This window comes from Pelophylax lessonae (genome assembly GCF_965119305.1).
Source record: "Pelophylax lessonae genome assembly, chromosome: 4".
NCBI classification, from domain to species: domain Eukaryota; kingdom Metazoa; phylum Chordata; class Amphibia; order Anura; family Ranidae; genus Pelophylax; species Pelophylax lessonae.
Genome location: NC_138771.1, coordinates 668,139,857 through 668,154,742, shown reverse-complemented (window position 1 = coordinate 668,154,742; position 14,886 = coordinate 668,139,857). Strand labels below are relative to the sequence as shown.

The following is a 14,886-nucleotide window of genomic DNA, read 5'->3' as shown; positions in this document are numbered from 1 at the left end:
GCGGTGAGTAGTTTGTCTGTTAGAGGTTGTATTGTAGTGCAGTCATGCGATATTTCATAATACAAATGTAATTGCAGAAAAAAAAAAAAAAAGTCCTGATAAAATTGAATTTCGTGGATGTTAAACATCTCAGGGAACTTTACCTTTGTACTGTTTACCTGCTTCACTACCGGAGCAGGTCTGATATTTCTCACATACATGTAAAAATCATAATTTATTTTTTTGGTAGAAAATTACTTAGAACCCCCAAACTATATATATATATATATATATATATATATACACACAGTCAGGTCCATAAATATTGGGACATTGACACAATTCTAATCTTTTTGGCTCTATACACCACCACAATGTATTTGAAATGAAACAAAACAAGATGTGCTTTAACTGCAGACTTTCAGCTTTAATTTGAGGGTATTTACATCCAAATCAGGTGAACGGTGTAGGAATTACAACAGTTTGTATATGTGCCTCCCACTTTTTAAGGGACCAAAAGTAAGGGGACAATTGGCTGCTCAGCTGTTCCATGGCCAGGTGTGTGTTATTCCCTCATTATCCTATTTACAAGGAGCAGATAAAAGGTCCAGAGTTCATTTCAAGTGTGCTATTTGCATTTGGAATCTGTTGCTGTCAACTCTCAATATGAGATCCAAAGAGCTGTCACTATCAGTGAAGCAAGCCATCATTAGGCTGAAAAAACAAAACAAACCCATCAGAGAGATAGCAAAAAACATTAGGTGTGGCCAAATTAACTTTTGGAACATCCTTACAAAGAAAGAACGCATCGGTGAGCTCAGCAACACCAAAAGACCCGGAAGACCACGGAAAACAACTGTGGTGGATGACCGAAGAATTCTTTCCCTGGTGAAGAAAACACCCTTCACAACAGTTGGCCAGATCAAGATCACTCTCCAGGAGGTAGGTGTATGTGTGTCAAATCAAGAACACTCTCCAGGAGGTAGGTGTATGTGTGTCAGATCAAGAACACTCTCCAGGAGGTAGGTGTATGTGTGTCAGATCAGGAACACTCTCCAGGAGGTAGGTGTATGTGTGTCAGATCAGGAAAACTCTCCAGGAGGTAGGTGTATGTGTGTCAGATCAAGATCACTCTCCAGGAGGTAGGTGTATGTGTGTCAGATCAAGAACACTCTCCAGGAGGTAGGTGTATGTGTGTCAAAGTCAACAATCAAGAGAAGACTTCACCAGAGTGAATACAGAGGGTTCACCACAAGATGTAAATCATTGGTGAGCCTCAAAAACAGGAAGGCCAGATTAGAGTTTGCCAAACATCTATAAAAGCCTTCACAGTTCTGGAACAACATCCTATGGACAGACCAAGATTAACTTGTAGCAGAGTGATGGGAAGAGAAGAGTATGGAGAAGGAAAGGAACTGCTCATGATCCAAAGCATACCACCTCATCAGTGAAGCATGGTGGTGGTAGTGTCATGGCCTGGGCATGTATGGCTTCCAATGGAACTGGTTCTCTTGTATTTATAGATGATGTGACTGCTGACAAAAGCAGCAGGATGAATTCTGAAGTGTTTCGGGAATATTATCTGCTCATATTCAGCCAAATGCTTCAGAACTCATTGGACGGCGCTTCACAGTGCAGATGGACAATCACCCGAAGCATACTACGAAAGCAACCAAAGAGTTTTTTAAGGGAAAGAAGTGGAATGTTATGCAATGGCCAAGTCAATCACCTGACCTGAATCCGATTGAGCATGCATTTCACTTGCTGAAGACAAAAGTGAAGGGAAAATGCCCCAAGAACAAGCAGGAACTGAAGACAGTTGCAGTAGAGGCCTGGCAGAGCATCACCAGGGATGAAACCCAGCGTCTGGTGAAGTCTATGCGTTCCAGACTTCAGGCTGTAATTGGCTGCAAAGGATTTGAAACCAAGTATTAAAAAGTGAAAGTTTGATTTATGATTGTTAATCTGTCCCATTACTTTTGGTCCCTTAAAAAGTGGGAGGCACATTTACAATCTGTTGTAATTCCTACACCGTTCACCTGATTTGGATGTAAATACCCTCAAATTAAAGCTGAAAGTCTGCAGTTAAAGCACATCTTGTTTGTTTCATTTCAAATCCATTATGGTGGCATATAGAGCCAAAAATATTAGAATTGTGTCAATGTCCCAATATTTATGGACACATATATATATATATATATATATATATATACATACATATGTATACACATATATATATATATATACACATATATACATATATACAGTGGGTACGGAAAGTATTCAGACCCCCTTAAATGTTTCACTCTTTGTTATATTGCAGCCATTTGCTAAAATCATTTAAGTTCATTCTTCTTCCTCATGAATGTACACATAGCACCCCATACTGACAGAAAAACACAGAATTGTTGACATTGTTGCAGATTTATTAAAAAAGAAAAACTGAAATATCACATGGTCCTAAGTATTCAGACCCTTTGCTCAGTATTTAGTAGAAGCCCCCTTTTGATCTAATACAGCCAGGAGTCTTTTTGGGAAAGATGCAACAAGTCTTTCACACCTGGATTTGGGGATCCTCTGCCATTCCTCCTTGCAGATCCTCTCCAGTTCTGTCAGGTTGGATGGTAAACGTTGGTGGACAGCCATTTTTAGGTCTCTCCAGAGATGCTCAATTGGGTTTAAGTCAGGGCTCTGGCTGGGCCATTCAATAATAGTCACGGAGTTGTTGTGAAGCCACTCCTTCGTTATTTTAACTGTGTGCTTAGGGTCATTGTCTTGTTGGAAGGTAAACCTTCGGCCCAGTCTGAGCTCCAGAGCACTCTGGAGAAGGTTTTTGTCCAGGATATCGCTGTACTTGGCCGCATTCATCTTTCCCTCGATTGCAACCAGTCGTCCTGTCCCTGCAGCTGAAAAACACCCCCACAGCATGATGCTGCCACCACCATGCTTCACTGTTGGGACTGTATTGGACAGGTGATGAGCAGTGCCTGGTTTTCTCCACACATACCGCTTAGAATTAAGGCCAAATAGTTCTATTTTGGTCTCATCAGACCAGAGAATCTTATTTCTCACCATCTTGGAGTCCTTCAGGTGTTTTTTAGCAAACTCCATGCGGGCTTTCATGTGTCTTACACTGAGGAGAGGCTTCCGTCGGGCCACTCTGCCATAAAGCCCCGACTGGTGGAGGGCTGCAGTGATGGTTGACTTTCTACAACTTTCTCCCATCTCCTGACTGCATCTCTGGAGCTCAGCCACAGTGATCTTTGGGTTCTTCTTTACCTCTCTCACCAAGGCTCTTCTCCCCCGATAGCTCAGTTTGGCCGGACGGCCAGCTCTAGGAAGGCTTCTGGTCGTCCCAAACGTCTTCCATTTGAGGATTATGGAGGCCACTGTGCTCTTAGGAACCTTAAGTGCAGCAGAAATCTTTTTGTAACCTTGGCCAGATCTGTGCCTTGCCACAATTCTGTCTCTGAGCTCTTCAGGCAGTTCCTTTGACCTCATGTTTCTCATTTGCTCTGACATGCATTGTGATCTGGAAGGTCTTATATAGACAGGTGTGTGGCTTTCCTAATCAAGTCCAATCAGTATAATCAAACACAGCTGGACTCAAATGAAGGTGTAGAACCATCTCAAGGATGATCAGAAGAAATGGAAAGCACCTGAGTTAAATATATGAGTGTCACAGCAAAGGGTCTGAATACTTAGGACCATGTGATATTTCAGTTTTTCTTTTTTAATAAATCTGCAACAATGTCAACAATTCTGTGTTTTTCTGTCAGTATGGGGTGCTATGTGTACATTCATGAGGAAGAAGAATGAACTTAAATGATTTTAGCAAATGGCTGCAATATAACAAAGAGTGAAAAATTTAAGGGGGTCTGAATACTTTCCATACCCACTGTATATATATATATATATATATATATATATATATATATACACACACATATATATATATATATATATATATATTTTTTTTTTTTTTTTAAAGCAGAGGCCCTAGAGAATAAAATGATGGGTGCTGTAATTTTTCTTTTTTTTTTCTAAAGTCACATGGTATTTGCGCACTGGTAATTTTGTTTGGGAAAAAAAGACACTTTAACCAGTTCTGGACTGGAAGGATTTCCCCGCCTTAATGACCAGGCAATTTTTTGCGATTCAGCGCTGCGTTACTTTAACTGACAATTGGGCGGTTGTGTGACGCTGTACCCAAACAAAATTTAGGTCCTTTTTTTTCCCCCACAAACAGAGCTTTCTTTTGGTGGTATTTGATCACCTGTGTGATTTTTAGTTTTTGCGCTATAAACAAAACAAACAGCGACAATTTTTCTTACTTTCTGCTATATAACATTTCCAATAAAAAAAAAAAAAAAAAATTAAAAATCAAAATTGTTCATCCTTTTGGGCCAATTTGTATTTTCCTACATATTTTTGTTAAAAAAAAATCTCAATAATTGTTATCGGGTCTACAAACTAGGAGAAAGATTTATGTCATTTTTATTTATTTCATTTTTTTTTTTACTAGTAATGGCGGCGATCTGCGATTTTTAGCGGGACTGCGACATTGCGGCGGACAGATCGGACCCCTAGCTGACATTTTTGACACTTTTGGGGGTACCAGTGACATCACTACAGTAATCAGTGCTAAAAATATGTCACTGTAATAATGACACTGGCAGGGAAGGGGTTAATCCAGGGGTGGTCAAAGGGTTAAGTGTGAGCCTAGGGCAGTGATGGTGAACCTTGGCACCCCAGATGTTTTGGAACTACATTTCCCATGATGCTCATGCACTCTGCAGTGTAGTTGAGCATCATGGGAAATGTAGTTCTAAAACATCTGGGGTGCCAAGGTTCGCCATCACTGGCCTAGGGGGTGTTTTCTCACTGTGGGAGGGAGGGGCTTGTAAAATCAATCACAGAGACCTGTGATCCTAAATAGAAGGATCACAGGCACTCTGTATTAATTCCTGAGAGAACAACGGTCAGCTGTGTTTACAACAGCAGACCGTCGTTCTCTCTCAGCGGGGAGCGATCGCGGGTGCCCGGTGGCAATCGCAACCGCCGGTCCCAAGGATCGGCTTCCCCAGGATCGCTCCCGCAGACCACCTTACAGGTTCGCGGGAACCTGCTGACCTGCCGCCATACAACTGCGTCAGCTGGTCGGCAAGTGGTTAAAGCAAAGGCCCTAAAGAACAAAATGGTGGGTGTTGTAATTTTTTGCCTAGCTTAGAAGCCAAGATCTTTTTTTTTTTTTTCTTCATTTTAAGCTTTCCAGCCTAAAGGCTATATGTGGGGACTTATAGACCCCCGATCCCTTCATAAAGAGGACCTAATCCTATTACAAGGGATGTTTACATTCCTTATAATAGGAATAAAAATGATAATAATAAAAAAAAAAAAATGTAAAGGGGAAAGTGTCAAAATATAAAAATAATATAAAAATAAAAAAAAGTAAAATAAACAATAATATAAAAATAAAAAAAGATTTAAAGTGCTTCCGTCCCCGGCAGAAGCGAAAGCATACATACGACGTGCCCACATATGTAATCGCTGTTCAAACCACACATGTGAGATATCGCCGCAATCGTTAGAGCGATATCAATAATTCCAGTCCTAGACCTCCTCTGTAACTCTAAACTGGTAACCTGTAAAAAAAAAATTAAAAGCGTCGCCTATGGAGATTTTTAACCACTTAAGCCCCGGAGGATTTGGCTGCTAAAAGACCAGGGGGTATTTTGCTATTCGGCACTGCGTGACTTTAACGGACAATTGCGCGGTCGTGCGACGCTGTACCTAAACGAATTTGACGTCCTTTTTATCCCACAAACAGAGCTTTCTTTTGGTGGTATTTGATCACCTGTGTGATTTTTTGATCATGCGCTATAAACAAAAAAAGAGCGAGAATTTTGCAAAAATAACAATATTTTTCACTTTTTTTATATGAAATTCCCCCCCCCAAAAAAATGTAAAAATCTAAATTTTTTAACATTTTCGGCCAATTTGTTTTATGCTACATATGTTTGGTAAAAAAAAATCGCAAAAAGCGTATTTTTTTTGGTTTGCGCAAAAGTTATCGCGTTTACTAACTAAGGGAAAGATTTTTGTCATTTTTGTTGTTTTTTTTTTAACGCGTAATGGCGGCGATCTGCGATTTGTTTTGCGGTACTGCGACATTGGGGCGGACAGATCGGACCCTTGACTGACATTTTTGACACTTTTGGGGTTACCAGTGACATTTCTACAGTAATCAGTGCTATACATATGCACTGTTACTGTAAAAAAACACTGGCAGTGAAGGGGTTAACTTTATTAGAGAGGGAGGGGCTGTGTGTCCCTAGGGGCGTGATTCTAACTGTGATTGGCTGTGGCTTTAGCTGTAGAAACACTGATCAATGGTCCTACATTGTAGAACCGTATGATCAGTGTTCCTACACCGGGGAGAATGACAGGTGGCTTGTTTACACTAGTCGCCTGACTTTCTCCCTCTCCCCCGACGATCGCCGAGTGACCGGCGGACATTGGGTCTGCCGGTCACACGCGCGGGGGGGGGGGTCCGTGACCGCGCGGGAGCGGGAGCGCGCTCGCTCCCCAGAGCCTCACAGGCTAGCGACGTAGACCTACGTCGCTCTGCCTGTGAGGGGCTGACTGCCGCAGTAAATATACTGTGAGCAGTCGGCAAGCGGTTAAGTACCGAAGTTTGGTTCCATTCCATTCCATGAGCGTGCGCAATTTTAAACCATGACACGATAGGTATCAATTTACTTGACGTAATATCATCTTTAACATTATACAAAAAAAATCAGGCTAACTTTACTGTTTTGTTTTTTTTTTTGTTTTTTTAGTTCATGAAACAGTTTTTTTTTTTTTCTAAAACGCATTTGAAAAATCGCTGCTCAAATACCGTGCAACATAAAAAGTTGCAACAAATGACATTTTATTCTCTAGGTTTTTTGCAAAAAAAAAAAAATATATATATATAATATTTTGGGGGTTCTGAGTAATTTCTATTAAAAAATTGATGATTTTTTACCTGCAGGAGAGAAGAGTCAGAATTGGCCTGGGTGGCAACTGGTTAATGAATTTTAATAAACACAGACACAATATAATACCCATTTTTTTGGGTAAAAAAATAAGAAAAAAAAAAATAAGATAATGTTACTCCGAGTAAATAGATACCCAACATGTCAGGCTTTAAAATTGTGTGCAATGGTACTTAAAAATCTCCTTAGGTGATGTTTTAACCACTTCTGGACCGGAAGGATTTGCCCCCCATATTTTGCGATTCGGCACTGAGTTATTTTAACAGACAATTGTGCGGTCGTGCGACGCTGTACCCAAATAAAATTGATGTCCTTTTTCCCCACAAACAGAGCTTTCTTTTGGTGGTATTTGATCACCTCTGCGATTTTTATTTTTTGCGCTATAAAAGAAGAAAAGAGCGACAATTCTGAAATATATATATATATATCAGTGTTAATTTTGGCAGCAAATTTTAATTTAGTTTTAGTTATAGTCTTATGACTAAAATGCCATTTTAGTTTTAGTCGTATTTTAGTCATCTGAATTGTTTTAGATTTAGTCGTATTTTAGTCGACTAAAATTGTGTTCATTTAGTCGACGAAAACATTTTAGTTGGTTTAAGTGGACGAAATTAACACTGATATATATATATATATATCACATTCTGCTATATGACATTCAAAAAAAAAAAAAACATTTAAAAATGAAATTTTTTTCATAATTTTACTCCAATTTGTTTTCTCAAAAAATCTCAATAAGCGTATTTTGATTGGTTTGCGCAAAAGTTATCTCATCTACAGGTTTTAATGAGAAATATAAAATAATTCTGTATATATATAGTGATCTTCTGGGTGCCACTAAAAATGGCTTAGCCTGCCCCTTGTGGCACCCTGACCTCAAGTTGCTGAAGCTAGAAAATAACTACTTTGTGACTTAGTGCAGCATTTTTAATATATTATATTGGCACAGTAACATGTTACAGCATAAGTATTCCACCATTCAAAGCATGGATGAATTCAGCAGCCTTACATAACGGGAATAAATAACACTCCACATCCTGTCCATCCATGTCACCAGGTAGAAGCTCCTTTCCTCCAGGAAGTCATTGTCTTTGGTAATTTTTGCAGAGTGTTCCATCCCCCAAAAAAGTTGGCCGGTATCTCCCTTAGGAAGAAGTTGTCTTCTTGTGATGTGGAAGCCTCAAAAACTGGCTACAGCAGACTGGTACAAACTTTAGGAAGGAGATGTCTGATTGTGATGAGGAGTCCCTGAAGACCGTCTCATATGGGCTGGTATCTCCGTTATGAATGGGATTCCACTTGTGTTGAATATTTGTCACGCTTACCTCTAACGCAGGTGGTCAGACACTGCAGCTGGCTTCTTTGTTCTTCACCTATAGCACCCTCCTTTCCCATAAGGCAAGCAGCCCTACCGGTACTCAGTTGTCCTCAGGATTTTTACACAATGCTATAGTACCTGGCTACCACACCGAGGCATGTGTGAACTGATCAAAGCAAGCAGGTGCCTGCAGTTGGCAGACAGGCAGAGTGGTTTAATGACAGTCCAGGTATAAGGCAGCCAAGGTTCAGAATAGTCAGGGGGAAATACGTAGTCAAAAGGCAAGCAGAGTTCAGAGAGTAGTCGATATCGGATCTGAGGTCATCAACAAGGGAATCCAGTTTAGCAGAGCAGGGCAGACAAACAGAGAGCTTGGAGCACATGCAACAAATGCATTATCACAAGCATGAAACTGCAGGCTTGGCTGGCTTAAATCAGGTTTGGTCTCCACCCATAGACCTTCCACATCAATCACCTTGCAGGTGGACAGACAGACAAAGATGCATCATAGCCAAAACCAGGATGCTGGAACCAGCAGCTATGATGGAGCAGGAGCACTACAAGCTTCTCACAATATTCCTTCCAAACTGGCTCTTGTGGGCTGGTATCTCCATTAGGACAGGGGCTTTTGGAGGGGACTACAAGTTAGCCTCTTGCCTACTGACTATGGGCCCTGGCTTATGTGGAAACACTGCTTTTTGTGGGGTGTATGCTGGGGGGACCCTTGGAGTAATGTTACTTTGGATTCAAGTCCACATCTCCCCAAGACACACAGACTCTGGGACTCTAGGCCTAGGATCCATGGTAAAGGCCTAGCTGCCTATCGCCAATAGGGGACTGCACCAGGTAGTCAGATTCATAGCAGATGCTAATATCATTAGCTCAACCACCTGTCTTCCACACATTGTTGATTGTTGTGATTACCTCACCTATTGTCTATTTTGGGGATGTGTTTACACTATACACAATAATAATGTGTATTGTACTTCATGAGCTCGATGACGGCAAGTCTGCTACTTAATTAACTCAACTTAATTAAATCACTGTCATCTATTAGTTGCTAGTGGGGAAGTAGAATACTGTCTGTGTTGGTTGTTCCTTAGATATGTTAATTATTTTTCTGTACACAATTTTATCTGCATATGATAATGTAATCAGGCACCTGACCTGGTGTGGTATATATTTGGCGTGAGTTTGTTCAATAGATGTTCCAGATCTTATACAAGCTATTCTTGGCTAGTTTTGTATGGGGTGGCTAAAATATCTGATATCTAAGTTCAAGACTGAAGGAAGCGGTATTCTGACGGAGGCACAAAAGCACATTGTGGGGTCGCGGTTCCATTACAGTTATGAGATCTCTGCTTGTGATAGAGATTCTTTTGAAAGTGGCTCTGACAGGCTAGCATCTCAATTAGGAATGGGATGTCCACTTGTGATGAAAAATCCATCTAAACGGCTACTGGTAGGCTTTTATCTCTATTAGGAATGAAATGTCTGCTTGTGATGAGAAAACCTCTAATTCTGACTCTGATTGGCAGGTATACCTATAACAAATGAGATTCCTTTTGTAATCAGGAATCCTCAGTATGGTGGGGTCAAAATGAGAGTCTTGGTGCCAATGACATCTGTGGATAGCACATGGTTATTAACCTTATATTTTGGCCCAAATGTTATCTAAATTGAAAACTGGGGTGCATAAACCTAGACCAGCTGTAACACCAGTGGGCTACAGGATCATCATAGAGAAACTTCAGGGTTGGAGGCAAAGATTTTCCAACATGATAATGAACAGGGTTTCTTATTTTCTGGTCACTCAGTATGTGTATCTGGAGTCATGATATGAGAAGACCGGTTCACATCTTGAGACATCTGCTTAGTCGCTGCTTGGACGGGTTGCCACGTCTCTCCTTTTGTCATTAATCATGGAATCCTGCAGCAGAGAGAAGCACAATTCAAGTCATTTATCGTATATTTGTATAATTAGTATGTAACACTGAGAGGCTCATCCAATACAATGCCCAGATATGGTAATAGCGAATGACCTAGCCATGAAGACTTTGTTAGTATCTGTATGTGATGAATTCCCTTCTGTATGAAGAAAACCTTTGACTAGAATGACCTTACTAAACTTGGCAGCAAACACATGCTAATATCGAAGGGTAACTTAGCATGTACACCTAGGGTGGGGGTGCAGACAAAAATAATGATGGAACATAGGTACCCCCTTCTTCAGTATATAACAGCACTGCCTGAGTCTCTCAGATAAGTAAAAGAGGGCTCATAACTCCATTGTGGGAAGTATGGAGAAGATGTGGCTATTCTCTGACTTTCACAAGTCGCTGTTTTCACTGAGGGTCCAGGAGGTTCCCGAGGCTGCATTGGATCCACATATTCAGAAGATGGTAAAATTGGCACAGTTACTGATTCTTCTGGTGCACTGTAACCCATTGGTAATATATTCTTTCTAGCACCCATATTGACTGAATGCAAGAAGATTTAATTTGCTACCGTCTGCCAAATTTACCACTGCAGTCTGCTTCACAGAGTGGAAATTCTGCAATAGATTGCCAGTTAAGGGAAACTCTTTTAAAAGCCCACTTAAATATCTTGTGCATTATTTTAGAGCGTAGGTCCCTACCTATGGAGCTCTGTCAGGGAATTCCTGTCAGAGGTCTGGCACACAGGAATGCGCATGTGTGCGCCAGTTGCCGCAGAACTGTGACCAGGTGTGCACATGTGTGCAGGAATGCGGACGAGAATACACAATCGGGCGCATGCTCTGCTCAGTGCATGTTGGGGCCAGACGGCCTGTTTTAGGATTTCTCTGCCCTTGGTCAAGTGCTGACTGGTCTTTCAGCTGTTCCCTGTGTTCTGCATTCATCCTGTGTGCTTTCCTTGTTGCTGACCCGGCTTGCTCCTGACCTGATTTTGGATCTAGCTTCTGACTTGTCACCAGTTCCTGACCCCGGCTCTATTCCTGACTCCGGGTCTGCCTATGATTTTGTACCTCGCTGCCCACCCCGTGTTGACCCTGACTTCTCCTGTTACCTCACCTCTGTCACTGATCCTGGCTTCCTGTCCTGCTTGAGTGCCCAACTGGCTGTCTGCTATACCAGCTCCATGCATCACTGAGTGCTCCTGTCTCAAGTCTGACAAGTTATACTTCTTGGACCAGCAGCACAAATGGAGTGTCCCTTTAGCCTTAGCTGGACTTCTGAGCACAGCTATTGTTCCTGTCCTGATGGTATGCTAGTTGCTTCGGGACTGCATCTCCTGCTGAAAGCTCTCCAATCAACATCTGCTGCCACTCATGTTCCCTCTGTCCCTTGGCACCCTCTGTTCCACTCACAGTGGAGCCCGGGCTGGGGATACAAGAGAGGCCAACCTTGTCATTTCAATCTTCTATCTAATACGTGACGAGCTCAGAGAGTGACTGGGCTAATAGCCATTTGTTTACCATATAATAATTAGAGGAGATGTACAGCCAAAGCTCGTTTGGCTGTACATCTCACATGGATCACAGGAGTGTAGATTGTTCTGCACTCCTGTGACCCGTTTTCAGCAGAGAGCAGACTGAAGTCTGCTCTCTGCTGACATCACAGATGTCGGTCCAGGCACCACATCATCAGGACCACGGAGTCAGAATCTGCTAGGTGCCTGGACCAGCACCCAGCTCAGCCTCTCAGCGAGCCGCTGAGAGCCTGACATGGTCGCTCTCCGCCCCCTCCACAGCTCAGCGCTCTAATGAGCGAGGAAGGAGCAGAGCAGAGAGCTGCTGACTGACAGTCAGCAGCTCTCTACTCGGGAAGCTGTCAGAACCGTATAATCGACAGTGTTGGATCGCTTGGTTCTCAGTGTGCAAGCACCGGGGGACAGATGCAGCATTCACTTAGGTAGGTATAATTCTCAAAAAAAAAAACTAAAACCATACTTCTCTTTGAACTTATAAAGTGTGACATTTTATATATTTAGGCTATTTTAAGCTGTTGTTTGGAAAAGTATAGTCCAAATAAGGGGGAAACGCACATCAATTTTATAATTGGCAACTATCTATTGGCCATTTGCTTCCAGGTCTATGGTCAGTGGGGGAGATCCATGTTCTAAAAGCGAGTACAGATAGGCAGTAGACCCGTGTTCTGTAAAAGGCAGAGGTAGGGCATGGGACCTTTTTCTAGTAAGGAGACTGTATGGGGCTTGGGACCCATTTTTCAGACTGAAGTGTGTGAGAGCAGAAGACCTATGTTCTGAGAGTTAGGACTAGGGTTGAGCGGACACCTAGATGTCCGTGTTCGACGGGTTCGGCCGAACTTTAAAAAAAAGTCCGGGTCCGTGTCCCGGACTTTTACCAAACTTTTCCCGGACACCGAACCCCATTGAAGTCAATGGGGACCCGAACTTTAAGGCACTAAAATGGCTCTAAAACACCAAAGGAAAGGGCTAGAGTGCTGCAAATGGCAGCAAAACGTAATTAAGAGCATGGCAAGTGCTCTGCAAACAAATGTGGATAGGGAAATAACTTAAAACAACAAAAAATAAAAAATAAAAAAAAAATAAAACAATGTTCTTCTTCATCTCTGAAGGACGAGGCCCATATGGAGTAGGATGGAGGTTGAGGTGGTGGTGGATGTGGCAGTGACATAGGCGTGCGCACAGGGTGTGCTGGGTGTGCCTGGGCACACCCTAATCACCTAGGGCACATAGCATTGTCAGTGAGGAGATGGGAAAGATCTCCCTCGGACCTGCTCTGCTCTATTTCTCTTTGCCTACAGGTACATGGCCCCGATACATTACTCTCCCTGCTGGCAAACACATGCATGTGTATTTCAACTTTGGGGTGCACACCTTAATGCAATAGGCTGCGCACACCTATGGGCGGTGTAGGTGGAAGCGGCGGTGGAGGAGGACCAGGGCCGGATTAAGAGCATCATGGGCTTGGTGCTGAGGATTTTGAAGGGCCTTAAGGGCCGTGCCTTGCCATGCACCCAGAGGAGGAAGGGTGCAGCCATGCATGCCTAATTCAACATGGGATGCTGTCTCTGAAGCCCTTAAACACATCCATACATCGGCAACTGTCCCTCCTTGTCCGGCCTTCGCGCTGTGTGGGGAGGTTCTGAGGGTGCTGCCTGGGGAAGCGAGCATAGAAGCCAGACTTCTGTGTTTACAAGTGACAGAAGAGCGGTAACAGTGAATATGGCCAACCCGGGGCCTATATAAAAGGTAGGGGCCTGGAGCTGCAGCTCCAATAGCCCCTACGTTAATCTGGCCCTGAGGAGGAGGACGAGGTAGCCAACACTGCTTCTTTTCACAAATTTTAAATGAGGGTACACCCCAAAAGAGTGAGAAAGAGCAAAAATGGAACAATGGGTGGGTAAGGTCGGTATCCATTGCTATTCTGCATAAGGTACGGAAAAGTCCCGTGGGATCCATGCCTGGTTCATTTTAATGAACGTGAGCTTGTCCACATTGTCTCTGGACAGGCGGCTGCGCTTGTCTGTTATAACGCCCCCAGCCATGCTAAATACCCGTTCAGATAATACACTGGCTGCAGGGCACGCCAGCACCTCCAAGGCGTAAAGGGCAAGCTCAGGCCATGTGCCCAATTTGGAGACCCAGAAGTTGAAGGGGGCAGACCCCTCATTCACTACATGTAGGCGTGTGCACACATACTGCTCCACCATGTTGGTAAAATGCTGCCTCCTGCTAAGACGTTCCATCTGAGCTGCTGGTGCTGCTGTTTGTTGTGGCGTGCTGACAAAGCTTTTCCACATTTCGGCCATGCTAACCCTGCCTTCTGAGGTGCTGGCGGTGCCCTGGTTGCGTTGGCGACCTCCTCCTCCTCCTCCTCCTCCTCTGCCTTGTGCTTCCACTGCGGCCCCGCTGTCAGATGGGAATGCCAGCAGCATGGCGTCTACCAGCGTGCGCTTGTACTCGCGCATCTTGCGATCGCGCTCCAGTGAGTGAATTAAGGACGGTACGTTGTCCTTGTAACGGGGATCCAGCAGCGTGGCCACCCAGTAATCAGCACAAGTTAGAATGTGGGCAACTCGGCGGTCGTTGTGGAGACACTGCAGCATGTAATCGCTCATGTGTGCCAGGCTGCCCAGAGGCAACGAAAGGCTGTCCTCTGTGGGAGGTGTATCGTCCGTGTCCTCTGTATCCCCCCAGCCACGCACCAGTGATGGCCATGAGCTGGCCTGGGTGCCACCCTGCTGTGAACATGGTTCCATCTCCTCCTCCAGCTCCTCCTCCTCCTCATCCTCCTCATCCTCCAGAACTGTGCCCCTGCTGGACAATTGTGTCCCTGGCGTTTGTGTGTGCAGGAACCCACCCTCGGAGCCCCTTGCGAATGACTGCCCTGAAAGCCTTGGAAATGTTACCTCTTCATCCTCCTCCTCCTCCTCATCCTGTGCCACATCCTCTTCCATCATCGCCCGAATTGTTTTTTCAAGGAGGCATAGAAGTGGGATAGTTAAGCTGAGAACGGCGTCATTGCCACTGGCCATGTTGGTGGAGTACTCAAAACAGCGCAACAAGGCACACAGGTCTCGC

At 43.6% G+C, this 14,886-nt stretch overlaps 1 protein-coding gene across 3 annotated transcripts in view; it reads right to left on the bottom strand.

Annotated features, from left to right (window-relative positions):
* The window catches only part of LOC309554234 (phospholipid scramblase 1-like), a 241,264-nt gene that overhangs the window by 176,253 nt on the left and 50,125 nt on the right, over positions 1-14,886 (bottom strand). For 2 of the 3 annotated variants that reach the window (XM_082255870.1, XM_082255869.1), the window contains exon 7: positions 10,015-10,267. The exons of the other annotated variant lie outside the window; for it this stretch is intronic. In XM_082255870.1, coding sequence (XP_082111996.1) covers positions 10,211-10,267 — 57 coding nt within the window. In that variant the 3' untranslated portion in view covers positions 10,015-10,210. Of the gene's footprint in view, positions 1-10,014; positions 10,268-14,886 lie in introns of those variants that run through there. 3 annotated transcript variants of the gene reach the window in all.